The sequence below is a fragment of the Magnolia sinica genome, unplaced genomic scaffold (assembly GCF_029962835.1).
Source record: "Magnolia sinica isolate HGM2019 unplaced genomic scaffold, MsV1 ctg213, whole genome shotgun sequence".
Taxonomy (NCBI): domain Eukaryota; kingdom Viridiplantae; phylum Streptophyta; class Magnoliopsida; order Magnoliales; family Magnoliaceae; genus Magnolia; species Magnolia sinica.
The window spans coordinates 175,321-197,043 of NW_026682779.1; the positions used below are offsets into that span (position 1 = coordinate 175,321).

General features: G+C 37.3%; 1 protein-coding gene across 1 annotated transcript in view; it reads right to left on the bottom strand.

Moving 5' to 3' along the window:
* Positions 1-1,634: 1,634 nt before the first annotated feature.
* Positions 1,635-21,723, bottom strand: part of LOC131236096 (disease resistance RPP13-like protein 4) — a 97,664-nt gene continuing 77,575 nt past the window's right edge. Inside the window, exon 3 of the mRNA XM_058233212.1 lies at positions 1,635-4,224. Coding sequence (XP_058089195.1) covers positions 1,635-4,220 — 2,586 coding nt within the window. The 5' untranslated portion in view covers positions 4,221-4,224. The remainder of the gene's footprint in view (positions 4,225-21,723) is intronic.

A 21,723-nucleotide genomic window follows, 5' to 3' on the forward strand; every position in this document is an offset into this window, starting at 1 on the left:
TAATTTGAGGACTTGAGCCCAAAAATGAAATATATACAAATCTCAAGTGGACCTCACCATGGGAAACAGTGTGAATTGAAATTCTACCATTGAAACTTTTTGGGGCCCACAGAAGTTTTGGATCGAACTGATTTTTGTGTTTTCCCTTCATCCATGTCTATGTGATCTTATGAACAGGTTGGATGACAAATAAACATAACTGTGGACCCTAGAAATGTTTCAACAGTGGAAGTCATTATTCCCACTGTTTCCTTTGGTGTGGTCCACTTAAGGTTTGGGCATACTTACATTTTGGACTCAACCACTAAAATGATATAGAAAAAACGGATGGACAGTGTGGATAACCCACATACATTCATAGTAGGCCCAACTGAGTTGACTCAGTAGGATAAAAGAGTACTGAGTGACTCAGTACGCAATCCGATTCCATTCATGAGAGGAGTTTGAGTGGGTAGTTCGGAGACTGACGGAGTCATAGCCAGTATCTACCGGACGTGCTCTGTGGGCCCTACCATGGGGTATGTGTTTTATCCACACCGTTCATTCATTTTTTCAGATCATTTTAGGGAAAGATTCCATAAATGAGGTACATCAAAATATTACGTGGACCACATGACATGAAACAGTGGTGATTGAATGCATATGCTTAAAAACTTATTGAGGGCACAAAAGTTTTGAATGAAATTGATATTTGTGCTTTCCCTTCATTCAGGTATGTGTGACTTGATCAACTGGTTGAATAGTGAATAAACACTACAGTTGGACCTGGAAAGTTTTTAATGGTGCTCGTTCAATCACCCCTGTTTTTTGGTAGTGTGGTTCATTTGCGATTTAGATCTTTCTTATTTTTGGGCCCATGCCCTAAACTGTTATGGAAAAATAATAATAATAATATTTTGGATCCACTATAAGAGGGATGCAGTTTGGCTAGTGATCCCAACATCAGTCAGCTAGCTGGTGTCTTAGCTATATGACCCTATTATGATGTATGTGTTTTATCCGTGCCGTCCATCCATTTTACCATCTTATTTTAGGGCGTAAGCCTGAACATTAAACATATCGAAATCACATGTGAAAACAGTATTGATTGAACATCCACCATTAAAAACTTCCTTAAGCTCATTGTAATGTTCATTTGCCATCTAATCAGTTAATACGATCATACATATATGAAGGGAAAATACAAATATATCACCACCGGAAACAGTGTGAATTGAAATTCTACGTTGAAAATTTCTTGGGGCCCACAGAAGCTTTGGATCAATCTGCTATCTGTGGTTCCCCTTCATCCATTTCTTTGTGATCTTACGATCAGGTTGGATGACAAATAAACGTCACTGTGACCCTTAGAAACGTTTCAAAAGGTGGAAGTCATTATTTCCACTGTTTCCTGTGGTGTGGTCCACTTGAGCTTTGAGCATAATTATATTCTTGACCCAACCACTAAAATGACCTGGAAAAACGGATGGACAGCGTGGATAACCTATATACATTTACAGTAGGCTCAACTGAGTTTACTCAGTACGATAAAAGGGTACTGAGTAACTCAGTACGCAATCCGATTTCGTGACACGAACGGTGTAGGATTTAGAAAAGGAATTATAAGTGAAGGTTACATTTTAATTACACTACCCTCACCTGTTTTCTTCTTCTTTCCTCCATATGCTCAATGGGAATGACCTGAGCTTCGGACAATTTTGAACCTTCACGAGTCTTAAAGACGGCATTGCCCTTCGCATCCTCGTCCACTCTTCTTCCATCTCTTCCAAGTATTGTAGCACCAAGACCTCCACTTTCCATACCCCCTTCTCACTGTCCCAAAATCTGGGACCCATCTTCTTAATCCTTCCCCAACCAATGAAAAGAAACTGAAGATTGGGAAGGGAAATAGGACTGAGCCACGCAGGTGTGCTTTCTCCTGGGTAGTCCCAAAGACGCAACTCTCTAAGGGATTTTAAAGGAGCAGAAAACTGACGGTCAATCTTCTTTACAACTCCTTCACTTTCAATAGAACTGCCCTCAAAGTCTAGTTCTAGAAATTGCAGATGATAGAGCATTGATAACACATTCCATTCCCCTTCTATTTGTTTCTCTGACTTTATGTCCATCGAAAGTTTTCTGAGTCTTGTCAACTTCTTCAGATCCGAAATATCAGATCCATTTTTACTACCCAAATTCATTGGTTTAAACCCAAATAACCTTTCAAGATTTGAAAGCTTTCCAAGCCCTTCCGGCATGCATTCTAAAGAGGGACAATCACAGATTTCGACAGCTGTCAGTTGCTCCAATGTTGTGATTGACACAGGAAGCATTTCCAAATTCGGGCAGTCTCCTAAATATAGAATCTGAAGATTATGAAGATTTCTGATTGAATCGGGGAGCTTTCTTAAGGCAGAATTCTCTATTTTAAGATAAACGAGGTGCTGTAATGACCCTATCCCACCCAACCAATTCTTGGCCACAACATCGATTTTCGTGTTTGACAATGAAAGATATAACACCCTCAACCATCTTACTTTGCAGAGTACTACTTTTACACTTGCAATGATCTCATTCCTCTCTATTTCCATTCCAAATAATGACCGCAGCTTGGTGGAACTGTTTCGGATGCTCTCTACTGTTGTGTTCTTTGAAATTCCCAGGCGGCGAGGCTGCACACTGGATCCGTTCCTACATCCACTCTCCAAGCTCACAAAAAAGCTCTCTTCTCTTGCAAATTTGATAACCATATCTCGAACGATATCATGCATTTTGCAATGAGTGAAGCGACTTTCAAAGACATCTTTATTCCCTCCAAGTATCAAAAATCGATTAAATAATTCTGCAAGGCATTCTTCTCCGATCTCAAATGCCGTTTTCTCATTTCTTCCCCAAACAAAACCTTCACCAATCCACAATTCGACCATGTAAGCAACTGGTATTTCATAATCTTCAGGAAGTGAGGCAAGACACAAGAAGCAAGTTTTTAAGTGTGTTGGGAGCTCTTCGTAGCTTAACTCTAGTGTCGAAATGATCATCTCATCTTTCTTACTGATTTCCAACTCCTGCTTTAGGTGTTTTGATATTTGCTTCCATTCATGGATGGAATCACCTTTCCCCAACATCATTCCGCCCACAATGTTGATTGCCAAAGGAAGCCCCCCACATCCCTTAACAATCTCCTTTCCCAAGACCTCCAAATCTGGATTTGTGCACTTACCTCCATTTCTCGCAAAAGCTACCTTGCTAAATAAGCACCAACTATCTTCTTCCGAGAGAACTTGCAAATGATGTATGCACATGTCAGTAGCCCCCATTGATTGAACAACCTTCTTATTCCTTGATGTAACAATAACACAGCTACCCTCCACTCGAGGCAAAGCGGACTTCAAGCTATACCACCACCCCCCTTCATCTGTTCCCCAGACGTCATCCAAAACTACGAAGTACTTCTCATCTAATATGCTCTTAAGCCTTACCAGTAGCTCACGGACGTCATCTCCCATCAGCGCTTTCTCTTCTACCTTTAGTTTCTTCAGTATCTTTTTCAGCAATTCGTCGAATTTGAAATTTTGAGAAACAGTAACAAAAAATGAGTGCTTAAAAGAATTTTCTGCACTCTCCCTGTTATATATCTTCTGAGCGAGTGTGGTTTTACCTATTCCCCCCAATCCAACTATTCCAATCATTGTTAATGGCCCACTAGCTTCTAAGATCCAATTTCTAATCTTCCTCGAGTCATCTTCTAATCCTACCATTTCATCTTCATCCATTAGGATTGGGTGGGTCAGTGGCATATTCCCACCATCTTCATATTTACCAGTTTGGCGAGGAGTTGTATCTAAGAAATACTTCATCCTGTACTTCACTTCTCTTATCTTTGTATTTATTTTACTCAACCGCTTTCCCAACTGACAACGGGCTTTCAAAAGGGCGGGAGAGCAATAACTCATATAACTGAGTGCACAACCTTGACGTTTTTTCTGGAATAGAAGCTGGCAATCTGCTATTACATCTTCAGCATCGTATACCAACTCTCTTAAGTCGCTCATTACCATCTTGAGAATCTCATTCCTATCTTTTCTCCTCACCCGACCAGCTTCCTTGAGATATTTCTGCATGTACTGAAGCTCCTTCTTTGTTTCCTCAAACTGGTCATTAAACTCAAGTTGTTGACGACCTTCGCTTACAAGTAATGACACCAATTTATCCAACATAACACTGAGGACAGCATCTGCCATTTTCCTGTAAGATATTATCATATACATTTGTGAAACAGGAATTCAAAACTAGAAGGTGAAGGGAAAGAGGAAAGAATGAAAACTTGCTGGAAAATATTGCAAATGAATTGGCTATAAGAAAGTATTTGCACAAGTATTCTTATAACAAACCCGCTTTATTTCATTTGTTTTTCCTTAAACCTAATGCATTGTTTAGAAACTCATCAAGTCAACTTAGAACTCCACTATGTCAACTCGGATCAATGTGAAAATCTAACAAGTTCCTTAAACTCAGTTTGTTACCTTAAACTTGCCCAAGTTTTGTGCTAGCTCTAATGACCTACCAAGTTTTTTGGTATTGGCTGAGTTTTAGAAAGTAACAAGGTTTGATAAAGAAAAATGTAGAGGTATGAACCTACCACTTCTAACATAAACAAAGACCTTGTTAGAGTTTTGTTACAAGGTTCATTAGGTTTTCTCTAAACTCACCCAAATTATGCACTAACTTGTTGGACTGCTTGACTTTTATGCTACTACAACGAGTTTTGTAGAGTGAAAAGCTATGGTGGAAAGAAATTACTCAAAAACAAAGCCACTTAATCACAATGTTACTTCAAAGTCCACCTAATGTACCCCAGTTGTTATAGGAACGTACATGGTTAATATGGTTGGCATTCATCCATATGCTAAATTCTATGGTGTTTGCTTACTATCTTAATCATAGATGGTGTTATGCCACCATTCTACCAAGGGCAAATAATGGGCCCAATTTTTTATCCATGCCCCATGAACTGAAACTATGCCTAGTTAAAATTGATGAAGTTCCTTTTCATGTTTTTTTTAAAAAAAAAAAAAAAAAAAGAGTTTAGTTCAACTATGACAATAGTTGGTTAAATGTCTTAACTATGGCTAAGTGGTAAAGATTGTAGTTATTTTTAATGTTCTAGTTTACTTTTACTCTAGTTATTTGGTTTGAGAGAGAGAGAGAGAGGTTGCGGAGCTTCTACAGAATCATTTTTCTTCTCTAATCTTTCGATTTTAAGTTCTTTTTCAAGTTTTTTTTTTTTTTTTTTTTTTTTTAAATTTATAATTTAATTCAATTATGACAATGGTTGGCTAAATATCTTAGCTAGCACTAAGAGGGAATTTGTAGTTATTTTTAACCTGCTAGAAAATATTGCAAATGAATTTATGGTGTTAATTTGAATTTATGGTGTTAATTTAAATAATTTTAGTTTTAGTTTTCCAAATATACTTTTTCCAAGTACATGAGAGGCATGGATGTGCCTTTTTGAATGGGTGAGAAACAACTCTTATATTCTCTATTTTCTCTTGATTAGTGAAGAAAAAAACCTTTTCCTTGCCACATGGTAGGCATTCTCATCAAACAATGTAAATCCTTATATATTGCCTCATTTTTTTTATGCTCTTTTATTTCCTACCTTTATTTCATCTGCATTGATTGTGTTCAGGATTTTTGCAACAATTGGTATCTATAAGTTGAGAGGCAGCTTCGCAACATTAGCATTGGTGTTTATATTGCCTATGTTTTTGATGAAAGGATCAAGTTTTCCTAGACTCAAAAGTATCAAACTTCAACAATTTGAGTTACACATTTCCCAAGTTAAAGTAAATGTAGTGTTGGTAAAGAAGGGTTGCAAAATCACAATTAGAAGAAAGGAAAAGAAGCATGCATACAATGAAGATGGAGTTTTTTAGGGGAAAAACTAATAGGGTATGGCATATCTGTTTCTTGCACTAGATTATTCAAATATATTTAATATATGTAATTAAACTACCAATAAAATTTTGTGGTACAAGTTACAGAACGTGTACAAAAGGAAGTCTTTATTGCATAAGACTTTTGTCTAATTGAAGTTGAACCTCTTGAATATGAAAGCTCATCTTTGTAAGAACATTTGAATGAGTTCAATACTTTGGTTAGTGGACTGGCAACAGGAGATTAAAAATTGATGATAAAGAAAACATAGCTCTTTACCTTTGTTAATTTGTTAGATGTCAGATTTGTTAGATGGTTTTATTATGGATCTTAGCAATGGTCTAGATCTCAATATAGAATCGGCTATATGCACATTGCTTTTTCTTTTTTCTTTTTTCTTTTTTTTCCAAAAGGCACATTGCTTATTGCCAAAGAATTTTATAAAAATAATCATGGGGTCCTCTGATGATTCGATGATGTTAAAAAAAAAAATTTTAAAGATCTATTGCAAGAAGAACTAGTGGGAGAGATGAAAAAAGATCCAATATGATTCACGAAAAATGGTACAAAAAAGAAGTGAAGTGTTAGAACCAAAGAAAAAGGATCCATTTACAAAATAATTATAGATTTAAAAACACAAATGAGGAAAGTCCTTAGCTTAATTTCCATGATCAAGCAATAAATTTAAAAGGTTCCCAAGAAAATCTAGTGAAAATGATAGTTCATCCGATGATGGAAAAGTGTTGTGGGCAATTCAATGAGAGAATATGAACTGTTAATGAATTTAGGATTCAAGCGTTTTGTTTCATGTCATGCTGCATAGGACTGCTTTTACACATATTGGTTATGTGTTAATATCATAGTTTACATGATAACAAACACGTAAAATTTTGTGGATTAGAGGTATCATGGTTACAATGATGATATCATTAAACAATTTTAATGGACCACATGTGGAAATCCCATGGAAGAAACTTCTACATCGAAAATTTTTAATGTAGATAAGTATAATTTTTTCAAGAAAATGTTTGATTGAAGATTGTAATGGAGCAATGGTAGTTTTAATAGGAGATTTGATGGGTAGTTTATGTCATTTGATCAAAAATACCATGGTCGGCAATGTGATTGTTGCCAATATCAGGACGGAGTCCACTATGACTTAGCACAACAGGTTCATACTAACGTTACTGATTGATTAAAATTTATTTTGAGGTTTAAAATCTATTAATATTTAATTTATATGAGGACTGCTTATTTGCAAAGCTGCTCTATGTTTTTTCTCATCTACTATTAAAAGTAAGAAAGTCATAAATTTGATTCATTCTAAAACTTGAGATGTCTCAGTCAAGTCAAGGAATGTTCGATGTATTTTATTTTTTGTTGATGATTTCTTTCGAAAAATATGATTTCTATACTTAAAAGGAAGAATGATACGTGTCCCTATTTATGAAGTTTGAAGCGTTGTTTGAAAAAAATAAAAATAAAAATTGTTTACTAGAAATAATAATGAAGGATAATAGACTTCTAATGAATTTAAAGACTTTACAATGAGCAAGTCATTAAGAGGAACTACACAATCCATGGTACTCCATGCTAGAACGGAATGGTTGAATGTATGAACTTATAAATCATGCCAAAAGCACAATGGATTCGACCAGGCTTAAGTATTGTTTTGGGGAGAAGCCATTTATATGGATTCCTATTTGGTTAATTGATCTTGTCCTACAATCGAATTAGATTAAAAACTCTGAGAAGAGATGGTTTGAAAAATATGTTATTATTCATTCATTTGAACTTTTAGTTGTATTTTTATGTTAAATGTTTAAAAGGGTAAAAGATGAAGCTAAATGTAATGTCCAAATAGTATATTTTTCTTGGCTTTCCAAATAAATCTAGGGTGACAGATCATGGGACCCTATTGTCTGTAAGTTATTATAATAAATAGATGGGATGTCATTTTTAATGATTATTTAATGCAAAAAAGGAAATGTGCAACCTAGCTTAGAGAAATCTAAGATTTAAATTAATCTTCTAAAAATGTTCAAAGTCAACTTGTTGATCTAGAAAATTCACAAGATGATAAGCTCAAAGACAACGTACCTAATAACAAGCGTGGAGAAGAAACACTGTTACTTGAATTCAAAGTTATTAAGACTATCATAGGAAGGCCCCAAATTAACCTCCAACAGGCAATAAGACAATGTGACTACTTACGCTTACATTATAAATGAGCATGAGCCTGTACATTCTAAGAGGCATCAAATCTCATGGATGCTAGCTAGTGGGGAATCTATGGAGAAGTAAATAATGGCTTTGCATAAAAATAAGAGATGAGAATTAATTGAATAACCAATAGAGAAAAATTACAAGACAATTAATAATATTGATGGGAAGGTTGAAATATACAAAGCCCTACTGGGAGTAAAAGAGCATACTCATGAATAAGGTATCAACTTTCAAAAAGCAAAAAAAAAAAAAAAAATCTTCTCATGTTTCTATTTATATTATTTTAAGTATTATAATTGTGCTTGACCTAGAGTTTAAGTGGTTAGATGTAAAATATGTGTTTAAAAATGGATATCTTATTAGGAAAAATATATATGACTCAACTCAAAGCTTCCTTTCCTTCTTTTTTTTTTTTTTTCTTTTTAAAAAGACGAAGACTTAGTTTACTAGCTAAATAAATCGTTTTATTGTTTAAGAGAGTCATCAGATGTTGGTACAAGCAAACTGATTCTTTCATTATGAACTTGTAATTTTCAAAATGCAAGGCCAATCACTATGCCTATGTTTGTGACTATGCTGTTGGAGTTGTCCTCAAAAATTAATGTTTTCTTATAAACTACTGGTCATGTGGATGTGACTGGGTTGATCTCAGCCATAGATCATGATGACAATGTGTCCTTAGTGAACATTATGATGTGCCTTAGTTAATGTGGTGTGTAAAATATATATATATGGAAATTTTGAGTGGTATAATTTATTTTTTTAAGTTTTAGTTGATCAAAATTCATCATTGAGTGGACCATTTGACCAATTTAAACCTAAATCTATGACAATCCGTTTGTTGAACAACCAATCCATACCCTAGATTATAGATCCAAACCTTTTAGACTAAAGATTGGCCCTTGGATTATCAAATCAACCGTTAAAAGTGCCCAATTAATGGATAAATTGCTAAGATTACATAAAATGACTATTGGATCACATGATTTACCTAATAATCACCATTTCATGTTGTTCCATATTGCATTAATACTAATATGATATAATTTTCATAATTTGAGTAGAACTCCAGATCTAGTACCAGGAATGTGGATGGCCGTGATAAATTTATGATATAACATGATGTAATGGACCATCATTCAACTAAATGACTTTAATATGCTTATTATACTTAGATCTTATTATTCATGTGGTTAGATTTCTTTTTGTACATGTGAAATTATGAATTATCATGCGTACATCCATGGCCCATCATCATATTTCATTAATCATACATTTTTAACACTCAAGAGCATGTGTGGCACGCACACACTTGATGGTATACCTTCATAAATGAGAAAAGAGGAACACTTTATTAGATACACCTTAGATCCTATACATGGTCAAAAACCACATCTTCTTATCCGTACATCATTCTTTAAAAAAATTAAAATTAAAATTAAAATAAATTAACATGGACTCATCTTGGGTGCTAGTTGAACCGTTTTAGATCTTACTATCAGTTTATGTGGGACTCAAAATGAAATGGTGTGTTTATAAGTTATACATGCTCCACAGAGTAGCTTTATTCTAAAATCTCTCTAAACCATGAAACGTTTCGTCTAACTAACATTACAAAAGAAGAGAGTTTTATAAAAAGGAGGGACGTGGGCCACCCTATGCCCTATCTGTGCACAAATACAGACAGAAAGTGAGTGATTTGTTTAAGTGAGCTCAGCCTCTGCATCACGAGATCTAAGCCATCCATTCTCATCCATGTGCTCATCTTAGGCATTGTTCTATTTTTATTTTTATTTTTTGTTTAAAATCTAGCGGTTAGAAACCGTTGAATGAGTTCCTATCAAAAGCTAAACTAGTGGGCCATACCGATCAACAAACAACAGAAAAGAGCGGACCAAGCCGTGGGACGCGGACTGGCTACTGACAGGTTGAGTAGCGAGACTGCTACTGAAGTGACGTCACCAAGTTCTGTGGGCCCCACTATGACGTATGTTTTGTATCCACGCTGTCCATCCATCTGGAGAGATTATTTTAGGGTAAGATCCAAAGAATGAGTCACATCCAAGGCTCCAGTGGATCCCACCACAGAAAACAGTGGGGAGAGCCATGCTACCGTTAAAAACCTCTAAAGGCCACAAAAGTTTTCGAATAAGCTGATATTTGTGTTTTACCTTCTTTAATGTCTTTGTTAACTTTTGAGCAGGTTAGATTTTGAAAAAACATCTTGGTGGGCCTTAGGAAGGTTTCAATGGTCTTCCTGCCGTTTTCTGTGGCGGGGTCCACTAAAGCTTTGGGTCTGCCTCATTCTTCGACTCATGCCTTAAAATGATATCTCCAAATGGATGGACGTTGTGGATACAATACATACATCATAGTGTGGTCCACGGAACTTGGTGACATCACTTCAGTATCACTACTCAACCCCGTTAGTATCTAATCCGCATGGGACGCAGTGAGGGAAAAAGATTAAATTAATGATCTGGACCATTAAATTTATGATCTATTCCAATCAAACTATTGATCAAAAGTCTAATAACCTAATTAAAAAATTTTACTTGACGAAAATAAAATCCACCCGACCAAACTACCTAATTAGATATCGATCTGAACCATTAGATTCAAATTTGTGATATATTAAGAAAACTAATGGTCAGATTGGATGAGTCCTTATATCCAATCATTATAAAAGATAGTTCTTGGAAACTCCTATTTTCTTATCTATGGGATGAATGAGTCTTAACATATACATTATGATACAGAGCCCATAGAAGTTCCCCACATCAAAACTCCAATTTTCTTATCTCTACAATGGAATGCATGGTGTACAGCACAACAACCACCCATGTTTTGCCTAGGTTTGATTTCCGTGTGACCACTTGCTTGCAAAATCCTTTTGCAGGAGCTTCCCAAGCTAGGTGAGTACACCATAATGTTTGTGAGATATCCACCCCATTCATATGTTTTTCCGGACCATGTAAGGACAATGGCTAAAAAATGAGGCAGATCCACAACTCAAGTAAGCAGTATGACAGGAAATTGTGAGGATTGAATGTCCTATTAAAACATTTGTGGGGCTATAAAAGTTTTGGGTTAGGCTAATGTTTTTTTTTCCGTTCAACCTAGAAGGAATGAATTTATTGGCAGTGTGGATGGCATATAAAGATCAAAAATGAACTTATGAACTGTGTGGATGATATATAAACATCACAGTAGAGGCCAAGGATGTTTCAATGGTAGGCATTTCCCTAACTGCTCACCTGAGTTTTGGATATGTTTGTGCCATGTCCTAACATGATTGGGCAAAACTGTTGAATGTGTGGATTTGTCACAAACATTAGAGTGAACCCCACTTAACTTCCCATGGCAGGAAGTTCCTTCGGAAAAGGCTCTCTGGCAAACCGGCATACATGAGAAAAGGGGCAGCTGATTTACTGCCAAAGCCTTTTGGTAAGAAGTGCACTGGGAATCTAGATGAGGCCCACTTTGATGTTTGTGAGAATCCATTCTGTTCATCCGTTTTTCAAACTCATTTTAGTACTTGCAACACAAAATAAGTTGGATCCAAGACCCAAGTGAGCCACAAGAGATGAAACAGTAGGCCACTTTTGAAACATTTGCATGGCTACAAAAGTTTTTTATCAAGGCTAAGAATTTTTGTTTTCAATTTATCCTAATGGGAATGACCTTATAAGCTGTTTAGATAGCATATAAGAATCAATGTGGATCCCAAGAATTGCAGTCATTTCTTTTCCCAGTTTTCCCCTTTTGTGTGGCCCTCTTGAGTCTTAGATCCTGCTTGTTTTTTGGTTGTTTTTATAGTCTATCCTAAAATGAGATCACAAACTGGATGAACAGAATAAATTTCTCATAAATATCATTATAAGCCTTGCCTAAGTTCTCAACTAATTAAAGAATTTGGTGGGAAAGCCAGCCTCCCAAGGAGAGCGGAGGTGAGACCCTGGACTCATGCAAGACAGTGCGGTCCTTACTGTGGGGTCAGGGTGAGGCCACCTTGAGGTATGTATTATGTATCCTTGCCATTCATCCATTTTTCCAGATAATTTTAGGGCATTATCTCAAAAATAAAACATATTCAATCATCAGGTGAACCATACCATAGGAAATAGTGTTTATTGACCATTAATGGAACACACGTCCTGCATTAAGCTGATATTTTTTTTCCTTCGGACAGGGCCTATGTAACCTCATCATCATATTGGAAATTAAAAAAAAAAAAAAACACCACGGAAACATTGAAGTGTGCCCTATGAAGATTTTAATGGTAGAGCGTTCAACCACCACTCTTTCTTATAATAAGGTCCACCTAATAATTGAATCTGCTTCATTTTTGGGATAATGTCCTAAAATGATCTGAAAAAATGGATGGACAGTGTGGATACATAACACATATATCAAGGTAGGCCATCTTGCGTGAGACCGGTCTCACCTAATCCGCTCTCGTCCGAGGAGGGGCGTGGCTTCGGTGGATTAGGGGATGCACGTAGATCTGTATATTCCTGTTTTTAGCCCATCTTGATGTATATGCCTTACATCTATGGCGTTCATCCGTTTTTTCATATCATTTTAGGACGCGGTCAAAACTGATGAGTATGCCTTAAGTCCGTTTCAGATGCGGTTTGGCTAGTAACGCTGCCTCTAGCCACTTGGCTAATGATTGGTACTCCGTGGGCCTTATCAAGATATATGTGTATGATCGACGCCGTCCATCTATTTTTACAGATCATTTGATCGGTTGATCCAAAAAATGAGACAGTTCTCAATCTCAGGTGGACCACACCGTAGGAAACCAATAATTACAATTAACTGTCTACTATTAAAAACCTAAGGTCATACGGAAATGGATAAAGGGAAAAAGCTAATATCAGCTTATCCAAATACTTTTATAGCTTCCAAGAAGTTTTTAATGGTGGCCATTCAATCAACACTGAACTAAGTAAGTTTTGGGATCACACAATAAAATGATCAGGAAAAAGGATGGACAGTTTTGATATCTTGGTTTGGTAACTTGATAGAAGATCTAGAACTATAAAGAACTTTATATCATTTAGATGAAAGATCTAACGCAAATAATTAGTGTAGCAGTAGGCCCTACCAACTTTAAAGGTACCGTAAAATGAGCCCGCGGCATACACTTAGATTTAAGGGTGTATCACAATATTTAAGAGTAGATTTTCATTTAATGTGTTAATTAATCATGATTTGGTCATGTTAGTCTCAATCCATAAGCTGATCTTGGATATGTACTATAAAAGTTAGGGAAAAAAATTAAACTAATGATCTAGACCATTATATTTATGATCTATTCCAATCAAACTATTGATTAAAAGTCTAATCACCTAAGAAAAAGAAAGTTACTTAAAGAAAGTAAAATCCAGCCGACCAAACTACCTAATTAGATACCGATATGGACCATTAGATTCAAAATTATGATATATTAAAAAAATTAATGATCAGATTGGATGAGTCTTAACATCCAATCATTATAAAGGATAGGTCTTGGAAACTCCTATTTTCTTATCTATATATGGAATGGATGAGTCTTAACACATACATTATGATACAGAGCCCATCGAAGTTACCAACATCAAAACTCCTATTTTCTTATCCCTTGCATTCCATGCGTGGTGTACAGCACAACAACCACCCATGTTTTGCCTAGGTTTGATCTCTGTGTGACCAATTGCTTGCAAAATCCTTTTGCAGCGGCTTCCCCAATTAGGTGAGTACACCATAATGTTTGTGAGATATCCACCCCATTCATCCGTTTTTTTAGATCATGTTAGGACAAGGGCTAAAAAATGAGGGAGATCCAAAACTTAAGTAAGCTGCATGACAGGAAATAGTGCGGATTGAACGGCCAATTGAAACATCTCTGGGGCCATAGAAGATTTGGGTTAAGCTAATATATATTTTATTTTTTTCCAGGTCAACCTAGAAGGAATGAACTTATGAACAGTGTGGATGGCATATAAACATCAGAAATGAACTTATGAACAGTGTGGGTGATTTATAAACATCACAGTAGAGGCCAGGGATGTTTCAATGGTAGGCATTTTCCTAACCATTTCTTCCCGTGTGCCGCTCACCTAGGTTTTTGGATATGTTTATGCCATGTCCTAACATGATTGGGCAAAACTGTTGAATGGGTGGATTTGTCACAAACATTGGAGTGAGCCCCACTTAACTCCCCATGGTAGGAAGTTCCTTTGGAAAAGGCTTTGTCTGGAAAACAGGATACATGGGAAAAGGGGGCAGCTGATTTACTGCCAGGGCCTTTTAGTAAGAAGTGCACTGGGAATCTAGATGAGGCCCACTTTGATGTTTGTGGGAAATCCATTCTGTCCATCCGTTTTTCACATTCATTTTAAGACTTGCAATAAAAAAAAATAAGCTGGATGCAAGACCCAAGTGAGCCCCACAAGATGAAACAGAAGGCCACCGTTGAAACATTTGCATGGCTACAAAAGTTTTTTATCGGGCTAAGAATTTTTGCTTTCAATTTATCCCAATGGGAATGACCTTTAAAAAATAAATAAATAAATTTTTAATTTTACACATGCATACACACCCCCACACACTCATGCAGGTGGAATTTCACCACCTATGGGTACTCGAACCCTTGACCGGGAGTTGAAACTCCTGGGAGTCTACCACCCGAGCAAGAGCAAAGCCCCCCCAATGGGAAACCTTACAAACAGTTTAGATGGCATAAAAGAATCAAAGTAGATCCCAAGAATTGCAATCATTTCTTTTCCCAGTTTTCCCTTATGTGTGGTCCTCATGAGCCTTCGATCCTGCTTGGTTTTTTTATCGTCTATTCTAAAATGAGAGCAAAAAATGGCTGAACAGAATAAATTTCTCATAAACACCATAATAGCCCTACTTAATGTTGGGAGAACGGCGAAATCAGACAGAGATGAATCTAAGATAGCAATCAGATAGCACCAAGCAAACACAAAAGGAGAACACATTGATTTAACGTGGAAAACTCTTTCGAAAAAAGAAAAAAAAAAAACTACTTCACAAAGTGTCAGGAATTCACTATGAAAGTAGAAATTATAAATAGAGAAGGCTTACCTAATTCGAACAACCTCGAATGTCACCCTTAATCCACACCTTTGAAACCTTAGAATTATTTAGAAACCCTTAGAATACATCTCAATCCCGTTTACACCCATATTTATAGCCTATGGGAGAATCTAAAACTAAATCGGAAACAAATTTTGTTGATCGAGCGGATCTACAAAATTTGCACAAAACGTTCGATGTCATCGAACGTCCTTCGATGTCATCTAAACTTATCTTTTGATGGCATCGAAGTCGGGTCGATAGCATCGAACTAACACTCAAATTGTCTAAAGACAAAATCTGATTTTCCGTCAAAGGTTCAATCAAACATCCATCGATGGCATCAAAAAAAGTGCCCAGATAGGTCAACGACCAACTAGAGAAAATCCGGAAAATCTCGATGTGATCGAGCACTATTCATCCAAGGTGACATTTAACAGACTGTCAATGGCATCGATAAACCCTGTATCAGTCTAGATTTAAGACATCAAGTACAACACTTAAATTCTTGACTAAAGAATTTAGGAGGAAAGCCAGCTGTCCGAAGGAGAGTGGATTAGGTGAGGCCCTGGACTCATGCAAGACAGTGAGGCCCTTACTGTGGGGTTAGGGTGAGGCCACCTTAAGGTATGTATTATGTATCCTTGCCGTCCATTCATTTTTCCAGATAAATTTAAAGCATTATCTAAAAAATTAAACAGATTCAATTATCAGGTGAACCATACCATAGGAAACTGTGTTTATTGACCGTTAATGGGACACACGTTTTGTATTAAGCTGATTTTTTTTTCCTCCGTACAGGGCCTATGTAACCTTATCAACATATTGGAAAGTAAATAAATTTAAAAAAAAAAAAAAAAAAAAAAAAAACACCACGAAAACGTTAAAGTGTGCCCCACGAAGATTTTAATGGTAGAGCGTTCAACCACCACTCTTTTCTTCTAATAATGTCCACCTAATAATTGGATCTGCTTCATTTATGGGATAATGTCCTAAATTGATCTGAAAAAATGGGTGGACGGTGTGGATACATAAGACATGTATCAAGGTGGGCCATCTTGCGTGAGACCGGGTCTCAACTAACCCGCTCTCGTCCGATTAGGGAATCCAAATAGATCCGTATATCCCTGTTTTTAGCCCACCTTGATGTATATGCCTTACATCCAGGCCGTTCATCCGTTTTTCCATAGCATTTTAGGACGCGGTCAAAACTGATGAGTATGCCTTAAGTCCGTTTCAGATGCGGTTTGGTTAGTAACGCTGCCTCTAGCTACTTGGCTAGTGATTGATGCTCCGTGGGCCTTATCATGATATATGTGTTTGATCGACGCCGTCCATCTATTTTTACAGATCATTTGATCGCTTGATCCAAAAAGCAAGACAGTTCTAAATCTCAGGTGGACCACACCGTAGGAAACCAATAATTACGATTAACTGTCTACCATTAAAAACCTTAGGTCATACCGACATGGATGAAGGGAAAAAGCTAATATCAGCTTATCCAAATACTTTTATAGCTTCCAAGAAGTTTTTAATGGTGGCCATTCAATCAACACTGATCCAAGTCAGTTTTGGGCTCACACAATAAAATGATCTGGAAAAATGGATGGACAGTGTGGATGAAACACATACATCATGATAGGGCCCACAGAGCACCCTCTGCGTCCCTCCCCGGGAAGAGGGGCGCGGCCACCGTAGTGGGTGAATCCCTGTTTCTGGGGAGCAATGTGATACTAATATATATGCCGTTGTATTATTAAAATGGTAGAATGAAGCGTACCGGAATGAATGGAGAGACAGAGAGAAAATGGCTTCTGCGATCAGCGGTAGACAGAGATTGGAAATGAGGAAGGCAATCTGATGGTTGGATATTATCTTTCAAATGAATTAGAGCTTTTCATGTGTATTGACATTTAGATAGATGACAAAGCAAGCTGAGTCATACGCGCAATGACCTTTCTCTTTACCATTGGAAGCTGATTGCATCCGATCCCCCGCTCGGACAATAAGCCGTCCGAGTAGATCTGTGTGGAGCCACAGTGATGTATTTGTTTATCCATGCCGTTCATATCTTTTCTGAGATCATGTTAAGGTATTAGCCTAAAAATGAGGCAGATCCAACGCTCCTGTGGACCATATTAGAGATGATTCTGACATTTAATACAACATGAATTAATGTTTTGTGCAATTAATGCAACTAAGTTCACTATTTGGTGTGGTCAACTAGAGCGTTGGATCTGCCTAATATTTTAGCTTATACCATAATATGATCTTAGAGAAGAAATGAACAACGTGGATACACAGATACATTATCGTAGGCCCTCACACATATATGGTCAGACGGCTTGTTGTCCGACTGAGGTCGGACACAAGCATTCTCCTTTACCATGACCATTCAACCTCGGCGGCTGACTGGCTGTCGGCATCTACTATTGGATTCCCTCCAGTACCAGGTCATGGTCAGTGTTGGAAAAGCTATATGCGCCCATTATAATGTATATGTTTTATCCGTACCATTAATCCATTTTTCAGCTCATTTTAGGATATGAGCTGAAAAATGAGGTAGATCCACGTCTCATGTAATCCACACCATGGAAAAAAAAATGTCGACTGAATGCTCACAGTTGAAAACTTCTTAGACGCCACAGAAAGTTTTGGATCAAGTGATATTTTTTTATTTCTCTTCGTACAGGACGGTGTGACCTAATCCATAATTTAGATGGAAAATAAACATTACAATGGGCTTGAGAAGTTTTAACGGTGGACATTCAATTACTTCTCTTACTGTGATGTGGTCCACCTGAGAATTGATCTACGTCATTTTTGGGTAGATGCCGTGAAATGAATCTGGACTATTCACAATGATTTGATTCATAACGAATGATTGGTGGGAGCAGATTGGATTTGGTAAGCCCAGGTCCGTGTACTCCTTACTATGGCGCTAGTCTATTAATATATGGCATGAATCTCAAAATGAAGAGGATCCATATCTCATGCGGACAATGCCATACGAAATAATGGTGAGTGACAATTAAAAACTTCTTGTGCACAGACATAGAGAGAAAGTTACTGATTTATTTAAGTGAGCCCAGCCTCTGCATCACGAGATCTAAGCCATCCATTCTAATCCATGTGCTCATCTTAGGGATTGTTCTATTTTTATTTTTTTAATCTAACGGTTAGAAACTGCTGAATGAGTTCCTATCAAAAGCTACACTAGTGGGCCATACTAATCAACAAACAACATAAAAGAGTGGACCAAGCCGTGTGGGACCCATGCTGCCACGTGGACAACAGCATGTATTCCCAGCTGCCACGTCAGCGTGGTAGGCCGTACTTTTTGGGGATGCGGATTTCCTCGTAAAACCTTTCGCAGGAAGTTCCTGCGCAAGGATGCTGGGTGGGGCTACAGAGATGTTTGCCATAAATCTACTTCGTCCATCCGTTTTGACTGCTCATTTTAGAAAATGCGACGAAAAATTATGTAGATCCAAAACTCAGATGGGTCACACGAGAGGGAAAATTGGGGAAAGAAATTCCTATCGTTGAAACCTTCTTGGGCTCCACCTTGATGTTTATAATCCATCCAAACCGTTTATAAGGTCATTACTACTAGGATGAAGTGAAAATACCAAAAAAAATTCCTGACATGAAAAAATTATGGCCCCAAAATTGTTTCAACAATTCACACTGAATCCCCACTGTTTCCTCCCGTCTGACCCACATAAGTTTTAGATACACATCATTTGTCTCATGTCCTAAAATGAGCTCTCAAAGCGGATGAATGGGGTGGATTTCTCACAAACATCTTGGTGGGTTTGGTACCACTGGTTAGTGGGCCCCACTTGATGTATATGTATGTTGGTGTAAGATTTCTTTTTTCTATGATTTAGAGTCTTGTAAATACATCTCTTAGATGTGTAGTGGACCTAACTAGATCCATGATCATGAAAGTAGGCCCCACCACACTAACTTGGGATAAAGATTTAGATTTGATCATATATGTATGATAACTTGAAGATTAGTGTTTGATCGTAATACTTTAGCTTTCCATCAGGATTTATGGTGAAATCCTTGCAAATACACTTGGTACCTTTTAGATCATTGATAGAATGAGGTAGATCACATGATGTGAACACAAATCAGTGGTATGGATCAACCCTTGATCGAATATGGAAAATACAATCCAATTAGATCTGTCCAAATTAAATTAGATCATAAGAAATTACATGATATTATTAAAAAGTAGCCTATCACGGTACCGATCCCTAGCGGGGGTGGCTAACATAGACTGTGTGTACTGACATGGGTGCGTACTAACAAAGCTAACCCAAAATAAAAAAGCTTATCACAATATCAAGAGTTGGGATGAGTGTGGAATTATGAAGATATGAAGATATATAATTAATTTTGCTATTTCTAGAACTAGATGCATGATGATGGCAATCCAAATAAATTAAGTACTATTAAATTTTGGTAGAATCATGATTTAAAAATGTGACGATGCATATCGTGGTCAATCTTACATTTTTTAAGGGCCTCATGTGTAAGAGAATCTGATCTAGGTGGGCCCTACCTTAATATCTTGCTTTTGTAACTAGATAGAAGATCTAGAACTATAAAGAACTTTATATCATTTCAATGAAAGATATAATGCTAATAATGTAGTTGTAACGCCCCGGATTTCAGGGGTGTCGAGTAGATACTCGACTTCCGACATCTCGGGTGCCACTTATTCTTTGCGGAAGTGGGATTTTATAATTCGTTTAACTTGGCATTTGAGTAGTTCATAGAATTAAATTAGACTATGCGATGTACCCTGAAATAAACATAAATTTTAAAGCAAGTAAATCAGTTGACAAGTGAAATATATCTATCCAAATTACAAGACTACAACTGAAAAAAGTTTACAGTCCTAAAAATACAAATGTATAAAAATATTTAAAATATAAATAAAAATAACCCTATCCTATGGCCCCATTGTGTCCCTAAGGCAACTATAGTGGCCCACCCAAGAGCTGGCAATAGGAGAGCTCCTCCTCCGAATCTATGAACGCCTCGTCCTGCGTGTCGAATTCCTAGTACATGCATTTATGAAAGTGTCTGGTTAGTGTTTTAAAACACCATCTCAGAAGAAGAGTGAGTGATCAACTCAGTGGGTTCCATTAGTAATAAGTTACAGAAGTTATCAATTTCATAGGTGCAATTAATAGAAAAGCATCAAACACAAAGTTCATAGCTACTCTTGTTAATGTATATGCATGTTATTATGATCTGATACATACCATCACCATCTAACACTCTCTCGAGTGACACCATCTTACGTTCGCAATATCCAACACTCCTTCAATGCTACCTCAACTGCTGAGTCGTCAACTTAACTAATGCGATGTGATGGAGAATATGTTAGTCAAGTATTTAGTTATGTCCATTGATCCAGCAAGTTGGGAAAACTGGAACACCTTAACGAAGTCAATGCCCTTATCTTGATCGCGAGGCGCAAGCGGTCGCGACAGCCTTGTGCCTGCGATCCTTGATCCATTTGGGTTCGTCATTCCCCGGAAACACATACGAAAGGTGACTTGTAAAGAAGGCTTACTCGCGGTCACTACGGGGGAGGCTCGTCACCCCAGCGTAGGCCAATGGCTCGGGCATAGTGTCTCATTCGACCATGTCTGGCTCACGAGGTGAGTTTGTACCCTGGATTGCCCGCGGTCACTACGGGGAAGCTCGTCACCTTAACGTAGGCCAACAACTCGATCATAGTGTCTCATTTCACCATGTCCAACTCCCAAGACTTGTGGATCACATCATAGTTGTTACCAGTGGGCGCTACATAGGCGTCGGGTGTCTCAGGTTCAAACAGGTGCAATTATACATGGTTAACAGAGATAGTTGGTCAGTTAGTGGGCTAATTTGTTTAATTCAGGCAAACTGCAAAACACCCGGCATTAGGTGCAAGCATCCCACATAGTCCAACTACTGGCAGCTATCCGTGTTCGACCTAAATTGTTCAAATTCTTCGTTGGACGGCCCAACCGGTGGGGCTACCCATACAGGCCTTGTAGTTACACTGGCCAACCCATAAAAGGATCTAAATTACTTAACATTTTAAAGAAGATCATGAATTGCTCCTAGTTACAGAAGAACTTAGGCATGCATATAATTAAGATTTAAATTACTTGGCATGATAAAGAGAGTTATGATCTACTCCTAGTTGCAAAAGTTTAGTCATGCATGTATGTAGGGTTTGGACTGCTTAATAACATAGGAAGATCATAAACTACTCCTATTTGCAGAAAATTTAGGCATGCATGTAAACAATAGCGTACATTTGACCCAAATTAAATGTATAGAACACATGTAGCACATTTCCCCCAAATTGTTTCAGATTTAGGGTTATTCTAATTTCAATTTCACATAATAAGAAGGAAAAGCAAGGAAGGAAGGCAATATTCGAAGGACCTAGACTATTTGACATGGAATTAA